Source organism: Mobula hypostoma, chromosome 6 (assembly GCF_963921235.1).
Source record: "Mobula hypostoma chromosome 6, sMobHyp1.1, whole genome shotgun sequence".
In the NCBI taxonomy this organism is placed as follows: domain Eukaryota; kingdom Metazoa; phylum Chordata; class Chondrichthyes; order Myliobatiformes; family Myliobatidae; genus Mobula; species Mobula hypostoma.
In genome coordinates this window covers 176,098,741-176,118,306 of record NC_086102.1, presented here as the reverse complement: position 1 = coordinate 176,118,306, position 19,566 = coordinate 176,098,741, and the positions used below count along the sequence as shown (strand labels likewise).

Here is a 19,566-nt window from a genome sequence, read left to right as displayed (position 1 = left end):
TTGTTTCCTTACCGCTATCTCTTGTACTGTATTTGCCCTGTGCACTGTACTTTGTTTTGCATCTTGGACTCAGAGGAACACTGTTTCATTTGGCTGTATTCATGGGCATCCATGTATGGTTGAATGATAATTAAGCTTGAACTTGAGCTGATCCACCCCAGATTTTGCAGTTAGAAGTATAAAGATGCAAGTCTGTCTCTTGACCTTAAGGTGGAGATCATTCTAAGGGGAATGAGCATTTTCAAGGCCAGGGCTATCAAAAGCCGATTTAGCTAATTGAGATGATTTGTCATTTGCAGGTGTGTCATGTTAAGTAAAATGGCCAAAAAAGTTTTCAAAATCATTGAAGTATTTTAGAGCAGAGGGTTTATCTGAATGAGTTCACAAGGTAATGAGTTCAAAGAGGAAAAAGAGATTTGAAGAACAAACTAATCTAATATTTTTCCATGTTAGCCGAATGGTGGAAACGTAAACATGGAAAGAAAGAGGAGGTTTAAAGGTATGGGAGGCTGTTAAACTCAAAAAAAAAGAATTGAAATCCAAAGGATGCTGGGTTCCTTTGTACAGAAGTGAGAGTTAAATGGGTGAAAAGGCAGGGAGTCAGGACTGGAAATGAGGGTAGGGCTAATTCTGCTTGCTGTTCTGCAACATTTGCTCTGCTCTTCTCTGCACTGAGGCTGTGAATTGCTCTGGGCTTCATATCTGCAGGCTCTGTGATGTTTACTCCACTATGTGCTGAACTGAGGCTGTGGCTTGCTCCAAGCTTCATGTCTGAGGATTCACTTGTGTTCTAAATGCTATTTGCTTACTTTTATTTTGTTTTCATGATTTTTCTCTCTGCACGTTGGGTGTTGGTCGGTCTTTTTTTATATATGGGTTCTTTTGGATTTCTTGTTTTGTGGCTGCCTGTAAGGAGTTGAATCGCAAAGTTGTATAATGTGTACATTGATAATAAATGTATGTTGAACTTTGGTAAATTTTTAAACCAAGCATAAGGAATGGACCTTGGCTGAGATGTAGGAATTGTAGATTTTTGAAGTGAGAAACACAATTATGAATCACCCACTAAGGTTTGTAGAGTATCTGGCTGTTCAACACACTGAATCTGTAGCAAACGGCAAGTGTTGGTTTACAATAATTTTATGTTAAACCAATTCTTTTTTCTTCTGCATTCCTGTCAGTGTTCCCTATTCTTGCCCACACACTGTGGGATTTGTAATGGCCAATAAACCTACCAACCTGCATACATTGGGGATGTGAGAGGAAACCAGTACACCTGATGTTGGTCACAAGGAGAACATATAAACCCCACACAGGTGGCACTCAGTCAGGATTAAGAATGTGTTTCTGGTGTCATTGAGTAATGCAGCATAAAAACAGGCCCTTTGGCCCTACTTGTCTTTGCCAGCTAAGCAAGTCTCATTTGCTTGTGTGTAGCCCATATATCTCTAAACCTTGTTCCTGTTCAAGTGTCTTTGAAATGTTATCATACCTACCTTAACCACTTCCTCTGGCAGCTTTTTCTATATGTGCACCACCTTCTGTGTGACAAATTTGCCCCTTGAGTTCCTTTTAAAGTACAGTATTCCCTTCTTGCCTTAAACCTATGCCCTCTAGTTTTTGTTTTTGTTTCCCTTTCCCATTCACTCTGTCCCTTGTGATTTTGCAGCTCTAAGGTGCTGCCTTGTGTCTTGTTGAAAATAAAGTACACATTGAAGGGAGGTGTGCAGGGAAGAGTGTCACACACCAGTGGAGAGATTAGTGGGGATTTGCTTGTTATAATTTTAAAACTTATTTCTGTCTCTGTCTCTCACTCTGCAACTCCTATCATCCTTGGTTAAAAGAATTTTGTCGATTTATCCTTTCCTGGTAAGTGAATGGCTCCAAGGTGGGGGTGGGGAAGAAGTGGAAGGTGAGTAGTCAGTGGCCAGGAAAGCAAAGATTCGATGGCTGCAAGAAAAATAATGTAGACAGAATGATAAAGGGAATTGGAAGTTAGTTACTTGGATGCAAGGTGGTAGCTAGAATGGGAATTTTGTAAAAATGCTTATTTTAAAAAGAGAATTGTTGAATTGCTTAAAGTTAGAATGTGTTGAATGTAAATACAGAAAGGAGGTGACGTTAAGCCAAAAGCTGATAATATGTAAAGCTGGTCTTGGTAAAGTTGAGAATCAGCAAAGAGTATCTGTTTCATTTTTTTGCCAACAGTAAGGTATCATTTTGTTTAGGATTCTGGCAGAAGGTCTCAGATCCAAAGTGTTGTGACTGTTTTATTTATGTGTGTGTATTTTTTTAATTAAGTGAGGTAGTCTTCCAGGGTCCAATTCCCATTCTGAAATGGAATGGCAGAGGGGAAGAAGCTGTTCCTGAATCACTGTGTGCGTGTGCGCCTGCCTGCCTGCCTGCCTTCAGGCCCTTGTACCTCCTTCCTAGTGGTAGCAATGTGAAGAGGGCATGTGCTGGATGATAGATGCCACCTTTGAGGCATTGCTCCTTGATGTCCTGCATGCTATAAAGGCTAGTGCCCATGGTGGAGATGACTGAGTTCACAACTTTCTGTAACTTATTGCAATTCTGTGCAGTAACCCCCCCCCCCCCCATACTAGATGATGATACAGCCAGTTGGAATGCTCTTCACAGTACATCTTCGATATGTTGGGTCCAGGATGGATTCTCAGACCCAGGAACTTGAAATTGCTCACTCTTTCCACTTCTGTTCTCTCTCTAAGGACTGATGTTTGTTCCCTTGTTTTACCCTTTCTGAAGTCCACAATCAGCTATTTGGTCTTACTGACATTGGTGCAAGGTTGTTGTGACACCACTTGACTAGCTGATACATCTCACTGATAAAGCTGTATCCATTTGCACTGGGGGGGGCACTTAACTACTGATACATCTTTCTGAAAGCTGTATCCATTTGCACTGGGGGGGGGGGTACTTCCAGGTAATAACATAAAATCTGAATTTAAGCTGCCCACTAATTAACCTTGCAAGTTCGATGCCTTTTTTTTAAAAGATCATGGACAGAAAAGTTGAAATTGAATAATTGTTGTTTGTCTCTTTTCTATTTTTAATTTTATGATTTTTTTTGAAGCGTTAAAATTTTAAGGGCATTTGTAGACGTTTGCTGTGACAGTAGGTAAACTGAATGTGAAGACTAAACTGTTTTTAATGTTTCTGGTGTTGGAGTTTCAATTGTGAAAAGTGTAATCTGCTGTGGCTTGGATTTGGTTGCATTTTAATGGGAAGCTCAGTTTGCTGTAAATCAGTCCACCGGCCAGCAAGATCTGGTCAAATTTAAAACATCGGAGCATCAATATAAAATGAGAGCTTTGTCACATTTTAAGCAACATAATAACTATTTTACAATCTTAATGCATGAAGGATTAAAATAAATTTAAACAAGTCTGATTCCTTTTCCAAAAGTACAAACTCTTCCTGATGTTATGTTTTAAGGATGGATCCCAAGCCTTCGAGGATACCCAGAAAAGTATCAGTGGAAGTGCATAATACTTCTACATCTTCAACAGAAGCAAAAATGTTGTACGAGGATAGGTTGAATGTCCTGGATGACTTCTATGCAACAAGGGAAAGTGAAAAGCAAGAAGCTGAATTTCAGGTAACAGCTTTTTTAGTCACTCTTGTCTATTGCAGCTGTGAAATAAATAGCTATATTATGCTTGTTAATGAATTAAAACTGCACAAGTTGTGTACTAAGGAAGAGAAAATGAACGGAAGTGTGCCAGTTTTTTGAATATGACTGGACAAAATGTTTTATGGCATCTTTGTAATGCCAGGCAAAATATTGGAAATTCCAGAAGGGAAAGAGCAGAGGTTGTGGCTGGTGTTGTGCTGGTATAACAGATGGGTAGTATGTGTGTTTGCATTTTTTTTTTAAAAAAAGAATATTGTTGGTAAGACAGCCATAATTGATGACAGGAGAAGACAGAATTGCTTGCAATTAAGTTTGGTGAGAAATTGTACACGCGTCTTTTGAGGGCAAAAAAATCGGTGGCCTTGGTGAAGGCTTTTTAATCTAGTTTTTGAAAGTTGCTAATATTTGATATGACCTTAATGGGCTTGTAAGTAAAGTGGAAAGTATTTGGTAAAGGTGTTGAATTTGTGGCTTTTGGTCATTGGAAATGTTAATACAATTTTTTGATATTAAGTGAGTTAGTTTAAATCTAAAGACAGCCATGCTAGGTCAGACTTGTGTGTTTTTAAAATATGAGTATCACTGAAAATGTTTCAGTATCCGTACTAATTGCCTGAGTTAGGATAGCAGTCCATGGCAAATTTTATTTGGCAGTTAAGACTCGAGCATGCTGTTGAAGGCTCAAAGTTATGGGTAAGAGTGATCCCTCATGCAGCCTTTAGCTGCCCCTGATGCCATTCAATCTCTTTCTTTCTAAATTGTATGATTATAATGGAGCAGTAAGGGAAATGCTAATTCAGAAACTTGTTTGCACAATTTAGCGTTAATCTGCCCTTTTTAAAACTATACATTAAAGTGAATATAGTAACATGTTTTTTTTCATCAGAGTAATGGATTTGCTTTTCAATGCTCTCTTTCCACTCCCACCTCCCTCCCCCACCCCACGGACATCAGTAATTTTGCACGGTTGAAGTTGTCATTGTTTCCTTTTAGTGAACAAACTGACTAAGTAATTCCCTTGACAAATAACACTTTATCTTTCATGGCCCTAGAGTATGAAGATCGTTGTATGTCTCCAAGTATTCTGTTTGTGTTTGTTTCTTAAAAGAAGCAAGTCATTAATTTAGAGCTTGAACTAGCAAGCATTCAGTAAACATAGTTGAACTTGCTTATGGCAGAGGCATCAAAGGTATAGGACAAATTTGCTTATTTAAATAAAATCAAAATCTCATTGGAATTGCTAGTGTTTTAGCTCATTAACAAGAATAAATCTGACTTCTGAGCACATGCTGTCAAATGCGGAAGTTCTGGCCTTGCAAATTTGGAACACTTGAGTCTAGCAACAGGTTTGAACTGTCAGTTTCAGTGGGATCTACAGGGATCCAGATTAGGAGGTGAAAGAAAGAATTTTGGTGTATTTTTTTTACTATAAGCTTGCTAGAGTTGATGTGTGAGTCTGTTCAATATTTACACTTTAAACTTGAAAAATTGTGGGTACGGTTTCATCTGTAAGATAATGTGTGTGTGTGGCTTCAGTATTGCAGAAAATAGAAATTCTGAAACTCTGAAATATTTTTGTTTATGCTGGGTGAATTGCACTTAAGTTAGCGGATCTGAAAAATTATTATTATTTGATTATAGTTTTCAATATCTGAAAGTTGTCATTTATTTTCATTCTTGCAGCCTATTCTATATAATGAAGCAGACACACTTCCAGGGGCGCCTTCAGGATTTTTAAACCCATCTGAGAACAGCGATTACAAGAGGCCTAAGCTTGTATCATCTTGTTCATCCAACAATAATGCCAATTGCTTTAGCAATTGTTCAGGTATTTTCCTCAAAACTGCACCCACCTGATTTTTTTTTAATGTATACTCTATGTAATTAAAGGCAAACCTGAGGGCAGGGATTAGAAGTTCAGTACTGGGTGGTAACAGATCTAGAAACTGCAAGAAGAAAGTGTTCAAAATTGAGTTTATTATTGTTGGCAATGCTAGAAAGATGGCTTTGATATAGTGAATAAATCTCTTGTCCTAAATATCATGAATTCCAGTTTGCAAAAGAAATTGTAGAGGCTTAGCACTATCTGATGAATATCTATAGATTTGCAAGTGCTGCCTGATGTTACAGTGAGTTACATAAAGGGATGGACAAGTAAAAATTTTAAACAGCTTATTAGAACTTGTCAGATTAAAGACGAATGGAAGGTTATGATCATAAACACATCAAATACAACATATAATGATGACATGAATAAGACCAGTAACTATAGATCAGTTAATTTAACTGGTTTTTGTTTCTAGTACTGTATAATAAGTTGACCATTAAAGTTGAAGGTCATGAAATAAGAGCCATATCCACATGAGTAGACAATGAACTTGGGAACAGGAAATTGTTTTTTCTTTTTTTGTTATTTCGTTGAAATACAGCGCAGAATAGGCCCCTTGAGACATGCTGCTTAGCAATGCCCAACTTAACCCTACCCTAATCAGGGGACAATTTACAATGACCAATTAACCTACCAACAGGTACATCTTTAGACTGTGGGAGAAAACCAGGGCACCCAGAGAAAACCCACCCAGTCACAGGGAGAATGAAGAACATACAAACTCTTTACAGGCAGTAGTGGGGATTGAAACAGGGTTGGTGGTACTGTAAAGCATTGTACTAACGACTGCACTACTGTACAGCAGAGGAAAGTGTACAATCACTTCCCTGGGGATTGACCCTAAGACTACTGCTTTTCTTGACGCCCTTTAAAACCTGGATGTACAGGACACAATTTGTGGAAGAGGCAAAATTTGCAAGTATAAAGTAGTAATATCTTTCAAGGAGATGCACAGTCCAGTGAAATGGACAAATAGGTGACACATGACATGTAGTAATGTAAGATTTTGCAAAAAAGGTGTGCTTTAACCCTGAAACTTTGTCAACAACTATATCATTGTCCAGAGTGTTGTACTGTGAGCAGGACAAGAAGTTGATCTAAATAATAGTTGGAGACAAAGATTAAGTTCCAATGTTATGGGACCTTGCTGTCAGGAGCATGTCTTTTTCTCATTACTACAATTGGGGAGGAGGTACAGGAGCTTGAAGACCCATGCTCAAGATTTTAGGAATAGCTTCTCCTATCCCCACCAACCATCAGACTTCTAAATAGTCCATGAGCACTACTTTGCTGTTGCCTCTTTGTGCCATTTATTTATTGTAACTTGTAATTTTTTGTCTTGCACTGTACTGCTGTTGCAAAACAACAAATTGCACTATGTGTCAGTGACAATCTGATTCTGAATAGGAAATTAAATAAACTACAATTCTATTCACTGGAATTCGGGCACTAGAAGTGATTTTTTTTTTGATAAACCTTTTTGGGAAGTTTCTTGCCAGTAACCCCATATCTGGATGTTTGGCAAAAAAAATTAGCCCCAAGCCCTTTAAAATGCAAAGTTGGGAGACACAACTAATGGAGATTTTGTAACTTGCTCAGTAGCAGTTGGCACAGTTTAATTTGACAAGTGAAAGATTTGTTAACTAAAGATATTTTGGGATGGAATGTCTGCATGCAAAGTTGTAACTTGGATCACTTTAGATCTTGCTGAATGGTAGACCAGTTCAGATCTTAGTGGACAGCTTTAATTTTTATCTTGTTTGTCTGCAATTAGTGGTTTAACCTGGTCTCTTAAAGATCATATGGCTTTTAGGTAGGTTTTATCCTACATTTTATGAGTATCCAAAATGCCTCATGGTTTTAATGCACTATATTCTGACACTTGGGTGGGATTGTCATATTAGACAAGTTTCTACTACCTACAAGTGGACTATCCAACCTTTCTTCACTAAGATTCACCATGAAATTGTTCTGACAATGCCACCGACAGGGGTGTTAATTTTAGTAAGGATTAATCTGTGTTTTCATCCATAAAAGGTCACAAATTGAACCAGTGGATAGTGACACCATGTGTTTTGTGTTCCATTTAAATTGTCGTGCTACCAGAAATGTTACATGCAAATCAATTATCACAGCATGGATTGCATTTGGAGCGCAAAGTATAATGAAAACTCCATCATAGGCTATTTCTGATTGGTAAGGTTTCCAGCATTTAGTTGTCTGGGAGATGCTGGCTTTCCCCTCTACATTAACATGGAATTCATGCAGTTTCTTCATCGTACTCCCATTTTGTTTCCCATGTACAAAATGATTAGTGAATGTAAGCTACTAAGATTACCACTTTTTTTCCAAAATAGAAAAACTCATTTGTCCAGGTTTTGCTGAAGGCATACACTTGTGATTTGGGGTATACCCCTGGTCCTCCAATTTCCAGACATCTGCTCTCACCCCATCTTCCCACCGCTCTAACGGGGGTCGAGTTCCTCTTGTCCTCGCCTACCACCCCATGAGCCTCAGCATCCAACATCATTCTCAGCAACTTCAGTCATTTTCAATGGGACCCTACCACCTAGCGCATCTTTACCCTCCTCTCTCTCTCCCCCCCCCCCCACTCTACCTTCCACAGGTATCACTCCCTCTGATTCCCTTGTCCGTTCATCCCTTCCCACTAATCACTTTGCTGACACTTATCCCTGCAAGCAGCATCAGAACTATCCCTGCCCAATCACCACCTCCCTCCTCCATTCAGGGCCCCAAACAGTCCTTGGTGAGGCAACACTTCACTTGTGAGTCTATTAGGGTCATCTACTGTATCCAGTACTGAATGTGGCCTCTCCTACATTGGTGAGACCCGACATAGATTGGGGGACCACTTTGTCAAACACCTTGGATCCATCTGCAAAAAGCAGAATTACCTGGTGGCCCACCATTTCGATTCCTATCCTTATTCTTGTTCCAATATGTACTTATACTTTATACTTTATTGTTGCCAAACAATTGGTACCAGAACGTACAATCATCACAGCAATATTTGATTCTGTGCTTCACACTCCCTGGATTACAAATATTAAATATTAAAGATATTAAAAATAGTTAAAATTGGTAAATATTAAAATTTTAATTATAAATCATAAATAGAAAATAGAAAAATTGGAAGTAAGGTAGTGCAAAAAAAACGAGAGGCCGGTCCGGATATTTGGAGGGTACGGCCCAGATCCGGGTCAGGATCCATTCAGCAGTTTTATCACAGTTGGAAAGAAGCTGTTCCCAAATCTGGCCGTACGAGTCTTCAAGCTCCTGAACCTTCTCCCGGAGGGAAGAGGGACAAAAGGTCTGTTGGCTGGGTGGGTCGTGTCCTTGATTATCCTGGCAGCACTGCTTCGACAGCATGCGGTGTAAAGTGAGTCCAAGGACGGAAGATTGGTTTGTGTGATGTGCTACGCCATGTTCACAATCTTCTGCAGCTTCTTTTGGTCTTGGACAGGACAACTTCCATACCAGGTTGTGATGCACCCTAGAAGAATGCTTTCTACGGTGCATCTATAAAAATTAGTGAAGGTTTTAGGGGACAGACCAAATTTCTTTAGTTTTCTCAGGAAGTAAAGGTGCCTTCCCCCTTTGTTTCCAGTCTAGTGAAGCAGCTCACGCTGAAGTGTCAACTGTTATTTCCATCGATGTTGCCTGACCTGCTGAGTTCCGCCGTCATTTTGTGTGTTACTGTGCATTTCCTGCATCTGTAGAATCTCTTGTGTTTCAAATCCTTCTATGCTTTCCAGGACAAGATGTTTCTTTCTGACAAGCTGCACAACAATATATAAAGTAGTAATGAGTATCGAAGCAGAATACTGCACATTCTGGAAATGCTGCATGACCTGCTGACTGTCTTTGGAGGAGGAATAAAGTGATAACATCAAAAATATAACAGATTTTTAAGTGGAAAGGTGAAAAACAGAAAGGAACAAAATGAAATGAGGGCCTATGATGGAGAAGGGGAGGGCATTCGTGGCAAGTAGTTATGGTGATTTTTCACCTTGTAATATGGTTTATGTTCAATGTCTCCATTTTACTCCACTTTCAGCCAACACCACCATTACTTGTTACTTTCCAGTCTCCACTCCATCATTGACCTTCACCTTTGTTATCTTTCCAACATTTCTTCAACTTTAAACTTTAGTTAACATTCCTAGTTATGCTTAAAATCATCAACCTGAAACATCAAAATAACTTCAGCAATGACCTGCCTGAGTTTTCAGCATCTACTTCTAAAATGTTTTATTCGCTTGTGACTGCTGAGCATAACCTAGCAAAGCCTGAACTTGTTTTCTGGAATTGTCATAGAGCAGAGGTTCCCAACCTGGGGTCCACAAATCCCTCAGTTAATGGTAGGGGTCCTTGGCATACAAAAGGTTGGGAACCCCTGCCCTAGAAGCTTGAGCCTTTCTGATGGAGGTGTACACACACTTTTGGTGGAGAATTCTTGGGTATAGTCTTGGCAACAGTGAATGTGGTGATATAATTCTGAAGTCATTTGCTGAGAATTGAGGGGTAATTTTGCATTCTCATGTATTTGCTGCTCTTAAGTGGCAGGCTGCCAGTTTAGTCTCTGCTCTTGTAGTATGACAGTTACTCAAGAATACTATAGATTTCAGTAGACAACCTCTCCTCAATTGCAGGATATTGATGGCGGAGCATTTGGAGATACTTCGGCTGTGGGTTTTCATGAGGTGATTCTTGCCTAGTAATTATCTGAATGTTGTATGCAGTTATGTGCCACCTCATTTTCTAAAGGTTAATGAAGAGTTGAACAATGGATGCTGTCCTTGGGATTAAAGTCATTTGAAATAGTTGAAGATTGTTTGGCCTAGGGCACCACCTTGGAAAAACTTGCAAGTCTTGTTTGAAGTATGATTTCAGTCAGTGAACAGTTGGGTTGCTTTGTGCCACACTTGATCAAATATGTCTAGAGTTGAAGGACAGTCATTCTTGCCATGGGCCAGAGCTGAGACTAGAAGAAAAGTGTGTGCGAAACTGCTAAGAGGGTTGAACAGGTTATGTGAATGTGTAGCTTGACAGCACTGATACGTTGCATCACTTAACTGCTTTGTATTGGACTAATTGGGTGGTAACTTATTCCATATTGGTTCACAGGATGTTGACAACACTGACAATGCTGGCATTTTATTGTCTTTCCCTAATTGCTCTGAACTGAAGGCAGCTAAGTCATCCATATTGGTGGGTCTGGAGTCACATGGGCCAGGCCAGGTAAGAATGGTAGATTTTCTTCCCATTGAAGCAGATGAGGTAAAATCATCATTGGTTCACTTTGCTCCTAAAGAGTAGTGGATTAAAATCTTTTTTTTTTAAGGCAGGTGATAATTGATAGCAAAGGGGTAATGGAAAGTAGAGTTGAGATATAGTAAAATATGCTAAGTTACTTAACATAGGGCCAGATTTCAATGGCTAAATAGCCTACTAATTAATTTGCTTGTACATCAATCTCGTGCTTCCACAGTTACCATAACTAAGAGTAGCTATTTTGAACTATGGATTTATATAATTGCTTCACATTGCTTAACCTCCTTGTTACGTACAGGAGCCTTTGTGTCCCACACCACCAGATTCAGGAACAGGTATTATCCCTCAGTCGTAAGGCTCTTGAACCAGGGGGATAACTTCACTCACTCCAATACTGAACTGATTCCTCAATCTATGGACTTGCTCTTAAGGACTTTTACAACTTGTGTTCTTAATTTGTTTTTGTATTTGCACAGTTTGCTGTCTTTTGCACATTGGTTCATTGTCGAGTGTTTTTTTTTACATCAGTTCAGTTGTTTCTTTGTATCTACTTTGAATGCCCACAAGAAAATAAATCTCAGGGTGAAAGTATTCATTTCTGCTAGAAATCTGGTTTGTTTCAGAGCATTTCTTTCTGCTATAATTGAAATATGATTTGAATTGTTCCCATTTTATTATAGAACAGTACCCCACAACTTTGACAAATTAGTGAGACCTGTTGTAAATTGGGGGCTGCTTTGTTGAGCACTTCCACCACTGATGGTCTCTTTGTAAAAATAACACTAGCTCATAACAGTACTATTGTAGATAATTTCATCTGCAACAATAGAATAAGGATGAAATGTCTGGCAGCTATGTCCTTGGGACTAGATAAAATCAGTCTCTGGCCGTTTGAGGTGACCATGACATCCCTGCTAGGTGCAACTCTGCTTTATCATTCAATAAAGAACTGATCTAACATTTGCTGGAGGTAACTAGATTTCCTTGACACTCATGGGATCCAGAGTCAATATCCAAGAATCTCACTGGCAAGCTCATTACTGTGTGTATAGTACCATATTATCAGTGAACAAGAATGTTCCGAAGAACGTTTGTAGTCTGGATGTGAGCAAAAAGGTACAAGTCTGAGTTTGACTGTAACAAATTGTTGCTTGACTAATCTGGGAGAATGCTCTTAAATGCAAGTCCTCGTGATCATAGGACTACAGAGTCATTTGTGTTGTGAACAGGCTTGTCTGAATTTGATTACCTTGTATCTAACTTCATGGCCGCCAATATTGAGACTAGATTTTATTAATGGCAAAATTAATTTCCCAGCTGAAGTGATAAGTACTCAGTATGTCCTTAATCTAGGCCCCTGTTCTTTTTAAACAGTATACCATAACCTTTATTCATTTACTATTCTGAATTTTCAATTTTTGGCTGTTTCATGATCTCAAATCTTAAATTCTGTCCACAAGCCTTTGTCCATATAAACAAAACCATCTTACTATTCCATCTTTAAACTTGGTTCAAGCAATACACACAAAAGTTGCTGGTGAACGCAGCAGGCCAGGCAGCATCTCTAGGAAGAGGTACAGTCGACGTTTTGGGCCGAGACCCTTTGTCAGGGCTAACTGAAAGAAGAGCTTGTAAGAGATTTGAGAGGGGGAGAGGGAGATCCAAAATGATAGGAGAAGACAGGAGGGGGAGGGATGGAGCCAAGAGCTGGACAAAAGGGCAAAAGGGATATGAGAGGATCATGGGACGGGAAGCCTAGGGAGAAAGAAAGGGGAAGGGGGGAAGGCCAGAGGATGGGCAAGGAGTATAGTGAAAGGGACAGAGGGAGAAAAAGGAGAGGGGGAAAAAAAAAATAATAAATAAATAAATAAATAAATATATAACGGATGGGGTACGAGGGGGAGGTGGAGCATCAAAAAAGTTAGAGAAGTCAATGTTCATGCCATCAGGTTGGAGGCTACCCAGACGGAATATAAGGTGTTGTTCCTCCAACCTGAGTGTGGCTTCATCTTTACAGTAGAGGAGACCGTGGATAGACATACAAAATGGGAGTAGGACGTGGAATTAAAATGTGTGGCCACTGGGAGATCCTGCTTTCTCTGGCGGACAGAGCGTAGGTGTTCAGCTAATCGGTCTCCCAGTCTGCGTCGGGTCTCGCCAATATATAGAAGGCTGCATCGGGAGCACCAGACGCAGTATATCACCCCAGCCGACTCACAGGTGAAGTGTCGCCTCACCTGGAAGGACTGTCTGGGGCCCTGAATGGTGGTAAGGGAGGAAGTGTAGCACTTGTTCCGCTTGCAAGGATAAGTGCCAGGAGGGAGATTGATGGGGAGGGATGGGGGGGGACAAATGGACAAGGGAGTCGCGTAGGGAGCGATCCCTGCGGCTTTTAAACTTGGTTCAGCTGCTTTGTTAGTCCAAGCTTTCTCACTTGCTTTCTGGCTCTTGCATCTTCATCTGACCTTTCTATTGACCTCTTTTGTATGATAGAGCCAGGAAATGTTAGGAATAAACAATATCTGTGGACAGAGACAGTTAACATTTCTGACTGATGAAATCACACTCATTTCTGTCTCTACGGATGCCTCAAAAACTGATCCTTTCTGTCCTTTTTCTCTTTAGGCTCTCTGCATTGGCCTTATTTGACTTGCTCTGTTTCCACCTTGTTATTTCTTATGCAGCACCATGGTTTGAAAATTCAATGACTACTTGTAGTCTTTGCAGGAGTGCCTTGAATTTATTGAGAGAACAAATCATGAGTACTTTGTCCATGAATGTGAAGGGGTCATCATGGTGTAACTACGGGAGAAAATGGGTATGTGGGAGGAACATTACCTATTATTCATTGTCTGTGACATTTGCCTATTTACTTGCATTTTGACTCTGTCTACTACATTTCAAAGTTCAAAGTAAATTTATTGTCAAAGTACATAAATGTCACCGTACCCTGAGATTCGTTTCCTTGTGGGTATGCACAATAAATGCAAAAACATAATTGAATCAATAAAAGACTGCACCCAACAAGACAGACGGACAACCAATGTGCAAAGGACAATGAACTGCAAATACAAAAAAAAATAAATAAATATCAAGAACGTGAGATGAAGAGTCCTTGAAAGTGAGTACATGAGTAGTGGGAATGGTTCAGTGATGGAACAAGTGAAGTTATCCCCGCTGGTTCAAGAGCCTGATGGTTGAGGAGTAATAATTGTTCCTGAATCTGGTGGTGTGGGTTTTGAGGCTCCTGTACCACCTTCCTAATGGCAGCAGAAGGAGAGAATGGCCTGAGTGGTGGGTCCTTGATGGATGCTGCTTTCCTGTGACAGCGCTCTGTGTAGATGTGCTCAATGGTGATGATGGCTGAATCCACTACTTTTTGTAGGAATTTGCATTCAAGGGTATTGATATTTCCATACTAGGCCACGATGCAATCAGTCAACATACTCTTCACCACACATCTATAGAAGTTTTAGATGTCATGCTGAATCTCCACAAGCATCTAAGGAAGTAGAGGTGCTGCTGTGCTTCTTGGTAATCGTACTGGGCCCAGGATGGGTACTTTGAAATGATCACACCAAAAAATTTAAAGTTACTGACCCTCTTCACCTTTGAAGTCCCCAATGATGGACCTCTGGTTTCCTCCTCCTGAAATCAATTACTATCTTGTTCTTGTTGATATTGAGTGAGAGGTTGTTGTGACACTACTCGGCCAATCTCCCGCCAATATGCTGATTTGTCTTCACCTTTGTTTTTTTTCCAACAACAATCAGCAAATTTAAATATGGCATTGGAGCTGTGCTTAGTCTTACAGTTGTAAGTATAAAGTAAGGAGTGCAGGGAACTAAGCACACAACCTTGTGGTGTATCTATGCTGATGGAGATTCTGGATGAAATGTTGCCAATCCAAACTACTAGGGTCTGCAATTGAGGAATTCAAGGGTCAAATTGCACAAGGAGGTATTGGTGCCAAGGTCTTGAAGGTCTTTGATTAATTTTGAGCAGATGATGGTATTGAATGCTGAGCTGGAGTTGATAAAGAGTATCTTTGCTGTCCAGATGTTCTAGGCTTGAGTGAAGAGCCAATGAAATGGCATCTGCTGTGGACCTGTTGTGGCAGTAGGCAAATTGGAGCAGATCCAAGTCACTTCTCAGGAAGCAGGTGAGGTGTTTCATCACCAACCTGTCCAAGCACTAAATCATAAGTATGACTGGACGATAGTCATTGAGACAGATTGCCTCATTCTTCTTGGGCGTCAGTATAATTGAAGTCTGCTTGAAGTAGGTGGCTACCTTTTATAGCCAAAGCAAGAGGTTGAAGATATCGGTGAACTCTCCAGCCAGTTGATGAGCATATGTCTATAGTTCTTGGCCAGCTAGGCCGGATGGCTTCATCCTGCTGAAGGATGCTCTCACATTAGGCTCCAACTGAAATCACAGGTTTATCACGGGCTGTGAAAGTTCATAAAGGTTCCTCCTTGTTTTGACAGTCAAAGCAAGTATAGAGGGCATTGAGCTTATCCAGGAGTGAAGCTCTGTTGTCATCTATGTTGCTTGGTTTCACATTGTAGGAGGTAATAGTATTCAAGCCCTGCCACAGCTGTCGAGCATCCTTCAGTGATTCAAGTTTGGTCCAGAATTGCCATTTCATACATGGTTTTCCAGAGATCATACCAAGTTCTCTTGTATTTTAGTTGGTCACCAGACTTGAATGCTGCTGATCTGGTCCTCAGCAGATTGCGAATCTCATGGTTCTTCCAGAGCTTCTGGTTGGGAAAGACTCTGAATGATTGTGTGGGGACATGCTCATCTACTGCTGTGCTTAAAGTCTGTGACAACTGAGGTATTTGTTTAGTGTTTGAAGTGTGGCTTCCTCTACATGAGAGAAGCCAAATGCAGATTGGGTGATTACTTTTTGGAACATCTGCATTTGAAAATATTCCTAAATTCTGGTTGCTTCTCATTTTAGCATGCCATTTCACTGCTGTGTCTGGGTCTCATTGTAACAGTAAAGGAGATAACTATGCAAGCTCTTAGATGACCATCATTCATCTAGGTACATTGAAACTTAGACTCAGTTGTATTCTGAGTTGAGATAACTTGCTCCTTTTTGAGGACCACTTTTTTTTTGCTGATTACTTTTTATTTGCTTCAGTGACTAGGCTGGACTGCTGAACATGAAGCTACCTGCCAAATAATCTGAGAGATTCCCTCTGTTCCACCCATTGTTTAGCCTTCCTTCACCACCACACTACCTACTCTTTACTTTCACTGCTCCCCCCCCATCTGTTCCCCTGCACCTTTGCTACTATCTCAACTGACTTGTTTGAGTCTTTTGAATGGTCCCTCATCAGAAACATAAATAATTTCCCTCCTACAGATGCTGACTAAATAGATTTTTCCCCCAGCATTTTGTCTTATTACACACTCCTTCCCCCTCCCCCTTTAGATTTTGCACAGTGGTGTAATTTTTCAGTGAACCAGCTGAGCTTGTATAGGGACCAAGGGCTACCTGTTGCTCTATATGAGCAATTGAAGAGCAGATTATTTGGCTTGTAGGTGGCAGTTAAAATGCACCTAACTTGACAGTGAGGTGAGATCTTGCAATTATGTAATACTTGCCATTTCTATTTAGCAAGTGTTTTACAGATAGCCATTACAGCTTGAGAAATATGGCAACCAATTTGTGCACAGCAAAAAAAATCCACAATGGTAAGAGTTGATGGGCAAATCTACTTGGTGACCTAAATATAAAATATTGTAGCAGCTGGCAAATAAAATAAAGCTGTCTCAAAATACGCAGCATCTACAAAGAGAAATATAACATTTTGCTTTAAAAAAATTGGAAAATTCTTAGTATCCAGCAGCTCTAACAAGTGTGTTTTCAAGTTGATGGCCTTTCAAAGCTGGGGAAGTGTGAAAGTTTTTGCAAAGAGAAGATATGACGAGGGAATGCACTTAATGAGCTTTAGACAAAGGTTGTCCAAGTATGTTTGCTTTTGGTACCAGTATTTTGGAGAAAGAGTCCACATTCAGACTCTGATGTAGAATATCAGCTTTAAGTCTGAAACCAAGTGGAATTCTAGAAATACTCAGCAGGTGAAGAAGAAAATTTGAGTTGATTGTAATCAGAGCAAATTAATTCCTATGAAAATGAGGCTCGTTACCTGAAATTGTTTTTCCTGTTGGGTAGAATGTGAAGTGGAAGTGATTTGAGACGCCTGGCCATAAATTTGTAGGAAGAAGTAAAATGGACTTTTCTGGTCATACCTGACCTTCTTCCTCTAATTAGATGTTAATTAAGCTTAAAATGACTAACTGTAGAGATCATAGTTGGAACATAAAGGAAGCCATTCAGCCCCCTACGATTCAAATTTGATCTTGTTATCTGGTACCATATCAAAAACATTTGTGTACGATGATCTGGTTGCCCCTGAGGGATGGTGCAATTGCCTAATCTAGAATAAATGCATAAAACTGGCTACTTGTATCTTCCTATAAGCCAAAAAAACAGTTGAATTGAATCTAATAACCATAAATAAATATTTAAGATTTCACTTTAATGTAAACACATTAAGTGTGGCATTTTTACCTGTTAACACTTTTTGATGGTTTGTATGGAGTTATTTCAGTCAGTTGAGTGGGCTAATTTATGGACATCAACAATAATTTGAATGTAATAAATTGTCTTGAGCTTCATTGTCTGCTTAATGTAACATCACTATGGGTTTCCACAAAGTTTAAAGAATGATCTGCTGTTGACACCACACAGACCAGCTTGCTCCTTGCTTCTATGTAAGTTCAAATCTGAAATGAGCTGGCACATCTAACCTGCTTTACTACTATTCTCAGATGGCTTTTATATTCCTTTCATTGATTGAAATGTAAATTTCATGTTTTAAAGCAAGATTAAATAAAATTAAATTTCTAGAGGGTAGTTTCCAGTATATGTATTTTTAATCAATGATTCAAAAGATTTGGATTTCTGTGCAAAAACTCTAAAGCAATTTGAAGGTTGTTCAGTAACTAGCAAAAATAGGCTTTTGCCAGCACCTCTGCGTTATTGTGGCAAACCTGGCTGTATGCTTTAAGCTGTAGAATGCTGTTAGGTACTTAATTGCGTATTCGAAATATCCATTGTGAATAAGTATGATTCTGCATAACACAGCTTGTTTATTGTATTCTTGTGTTTGGTTCCTATTTCGTATTAGTTTACTTCATCTTTTAAAAAAAAAAAAATAATAATAATTCAAAAGGAATAACTTTTTCTCAGATTCGATTTGGGAGAATCAGTTTCCAAGATCACAAATACCACTTAACTCAACATCAAGAACTGAAGCTGCGCTCTGCAAAGAGACAAAGATGGAAAGGACAGCATCCAGTCATGGCGAAGGTGATAGTTATGATTATTAGCTTATGTTTTTAATGTTAGGAATTTATGAAAAATGTGGCATAGTTGATGCAGGAAATTGTGAAATTGGGAGGAAAACGTGAAACTTACTAGAATAACTGTATTTGTGCAGAATTTGAATATTTAAAACATTTAAATCTTTTTCATGACAGTGTTCATTATCTCATTTATGATCTATTTTGTAGGGTCAACAATTACAGAAAACTGATATGATTTCATCAGTGTGCTATTGGCACATTTTCTGTTACTTGAGGTGTGAAAACTGAATTGTATCTGTATTAGGATTTGAATTTACATTTTGCGTTGTGCTTAAGAAACTGAATGGAACATGTTCATGTACATAATACATTGGATTCCAGTTAATTGGGCCGTTGATTAATTGGGGCAGCCACTTACTTAGGACAACTTAAAGAGCGAAAGCTAATCACGGAAGTTGCCAGGATTCTCTGTTTCTTTGGGACGCTCTGCCACTTAATTGGCATAGGAGACTGTTGCTGAACAGGTTCCAACTAGCATCAGTTGTGCACACTTGTGTGGCCATTAGATGCTACACTGTGCTTGGAGCAAATAGTTTTTTAAAATAGTGTTAGTTACATGTATTTGTGTTCAAAAAGTAATGCTTTTTTAAATCACTGATACCCGGCAAGAAATGAGCAGTAAGACAACTTCTCAACTGTTTTTACTCATTCGGTTTCAAGCATTCAGGCTTGGAAATACCAGAAACCGCCGGGAGTGAAAATGAAAACTATTTTACTTGAAGATTTGGCTTATGCAGTTGTCAAAAGCATTGTATGAAGATAGTTTATTATCTGCACTTGGTGTCTGTGCTGATTTTGTTCATTACATACACTGGATGAAATCCTCTGTCGATAACTAACTATTAGGAACCAATACAGTTTTATAGTACTGTAGTAGTGTTAGTGATCTATTTTGTTCTGTATTTCATTCAAGTATATTTATTACTCAGTTGAACTGTAGCTTTTTTATTATAAATCTTTAACTATATTTCCATGTAACCGGCTAACTGGGCAGCCACTTAATTGGACTAAAATGTACTGGCCCCAATGTGTCCCAATTAACTGGAATCCATTGTACTTGAAAATTGATCTGCTTAGAAAAGTGGCATTTTGAAAGTTGAATAATTGCATGCCAAATTCTTTTTCAAAGTATATTTCTGTGTGGATTCTTATTTTTGTTGATTTCCCAATTGGAGATACTGGTATTAATATCAAATACCATTTAGGAACTTTTTTTGTACATAGAATTTTCAACAAAGACTTTGTCTTTGATTGTTATCTACAAGGTGACTGTCTAAAG

At 39.2% G+C, this 19,566-nt stretch overlaps 1 protein-coding gene across 2 annotated transcripts in view; it reads left to right on the top strand.

Moving 5' to 3' along the window:
- marchf7 (membrane-associated ring finger (C3HC4) 7) overlaps window positions 1-19,566 on the top strand; it is a 45,660-nt gene that overhangs the window by 8,991 nt on the left and 17,103 nt on the right. The window contains exons 2-4 of one of the 2 annotated variants that reach the window (XM_063052311.1): window positions 3,457-3,619; window positions 5,339-5,483; window positions 18,112-18,231. In XM_063052311.1, coding sequence (XP_062908381.1) covers window positions 3,458-3,619; window positions 5,339-5,483; window positions 18,112-18,231 — 427 coding nt within the window. In that variant the 5' untranslated portion in view covers window position 3,457. Of the gene's footprint in view, window positions 1-3,456; window positions 3,620-5,338; window positions 5,484-10,683; window positions 10,806-18,111; window positions 18,232-19,566 lie in introns of those variants that run through there. The other variant, XM_063052312.1, reaches the window with a different exon arrangement.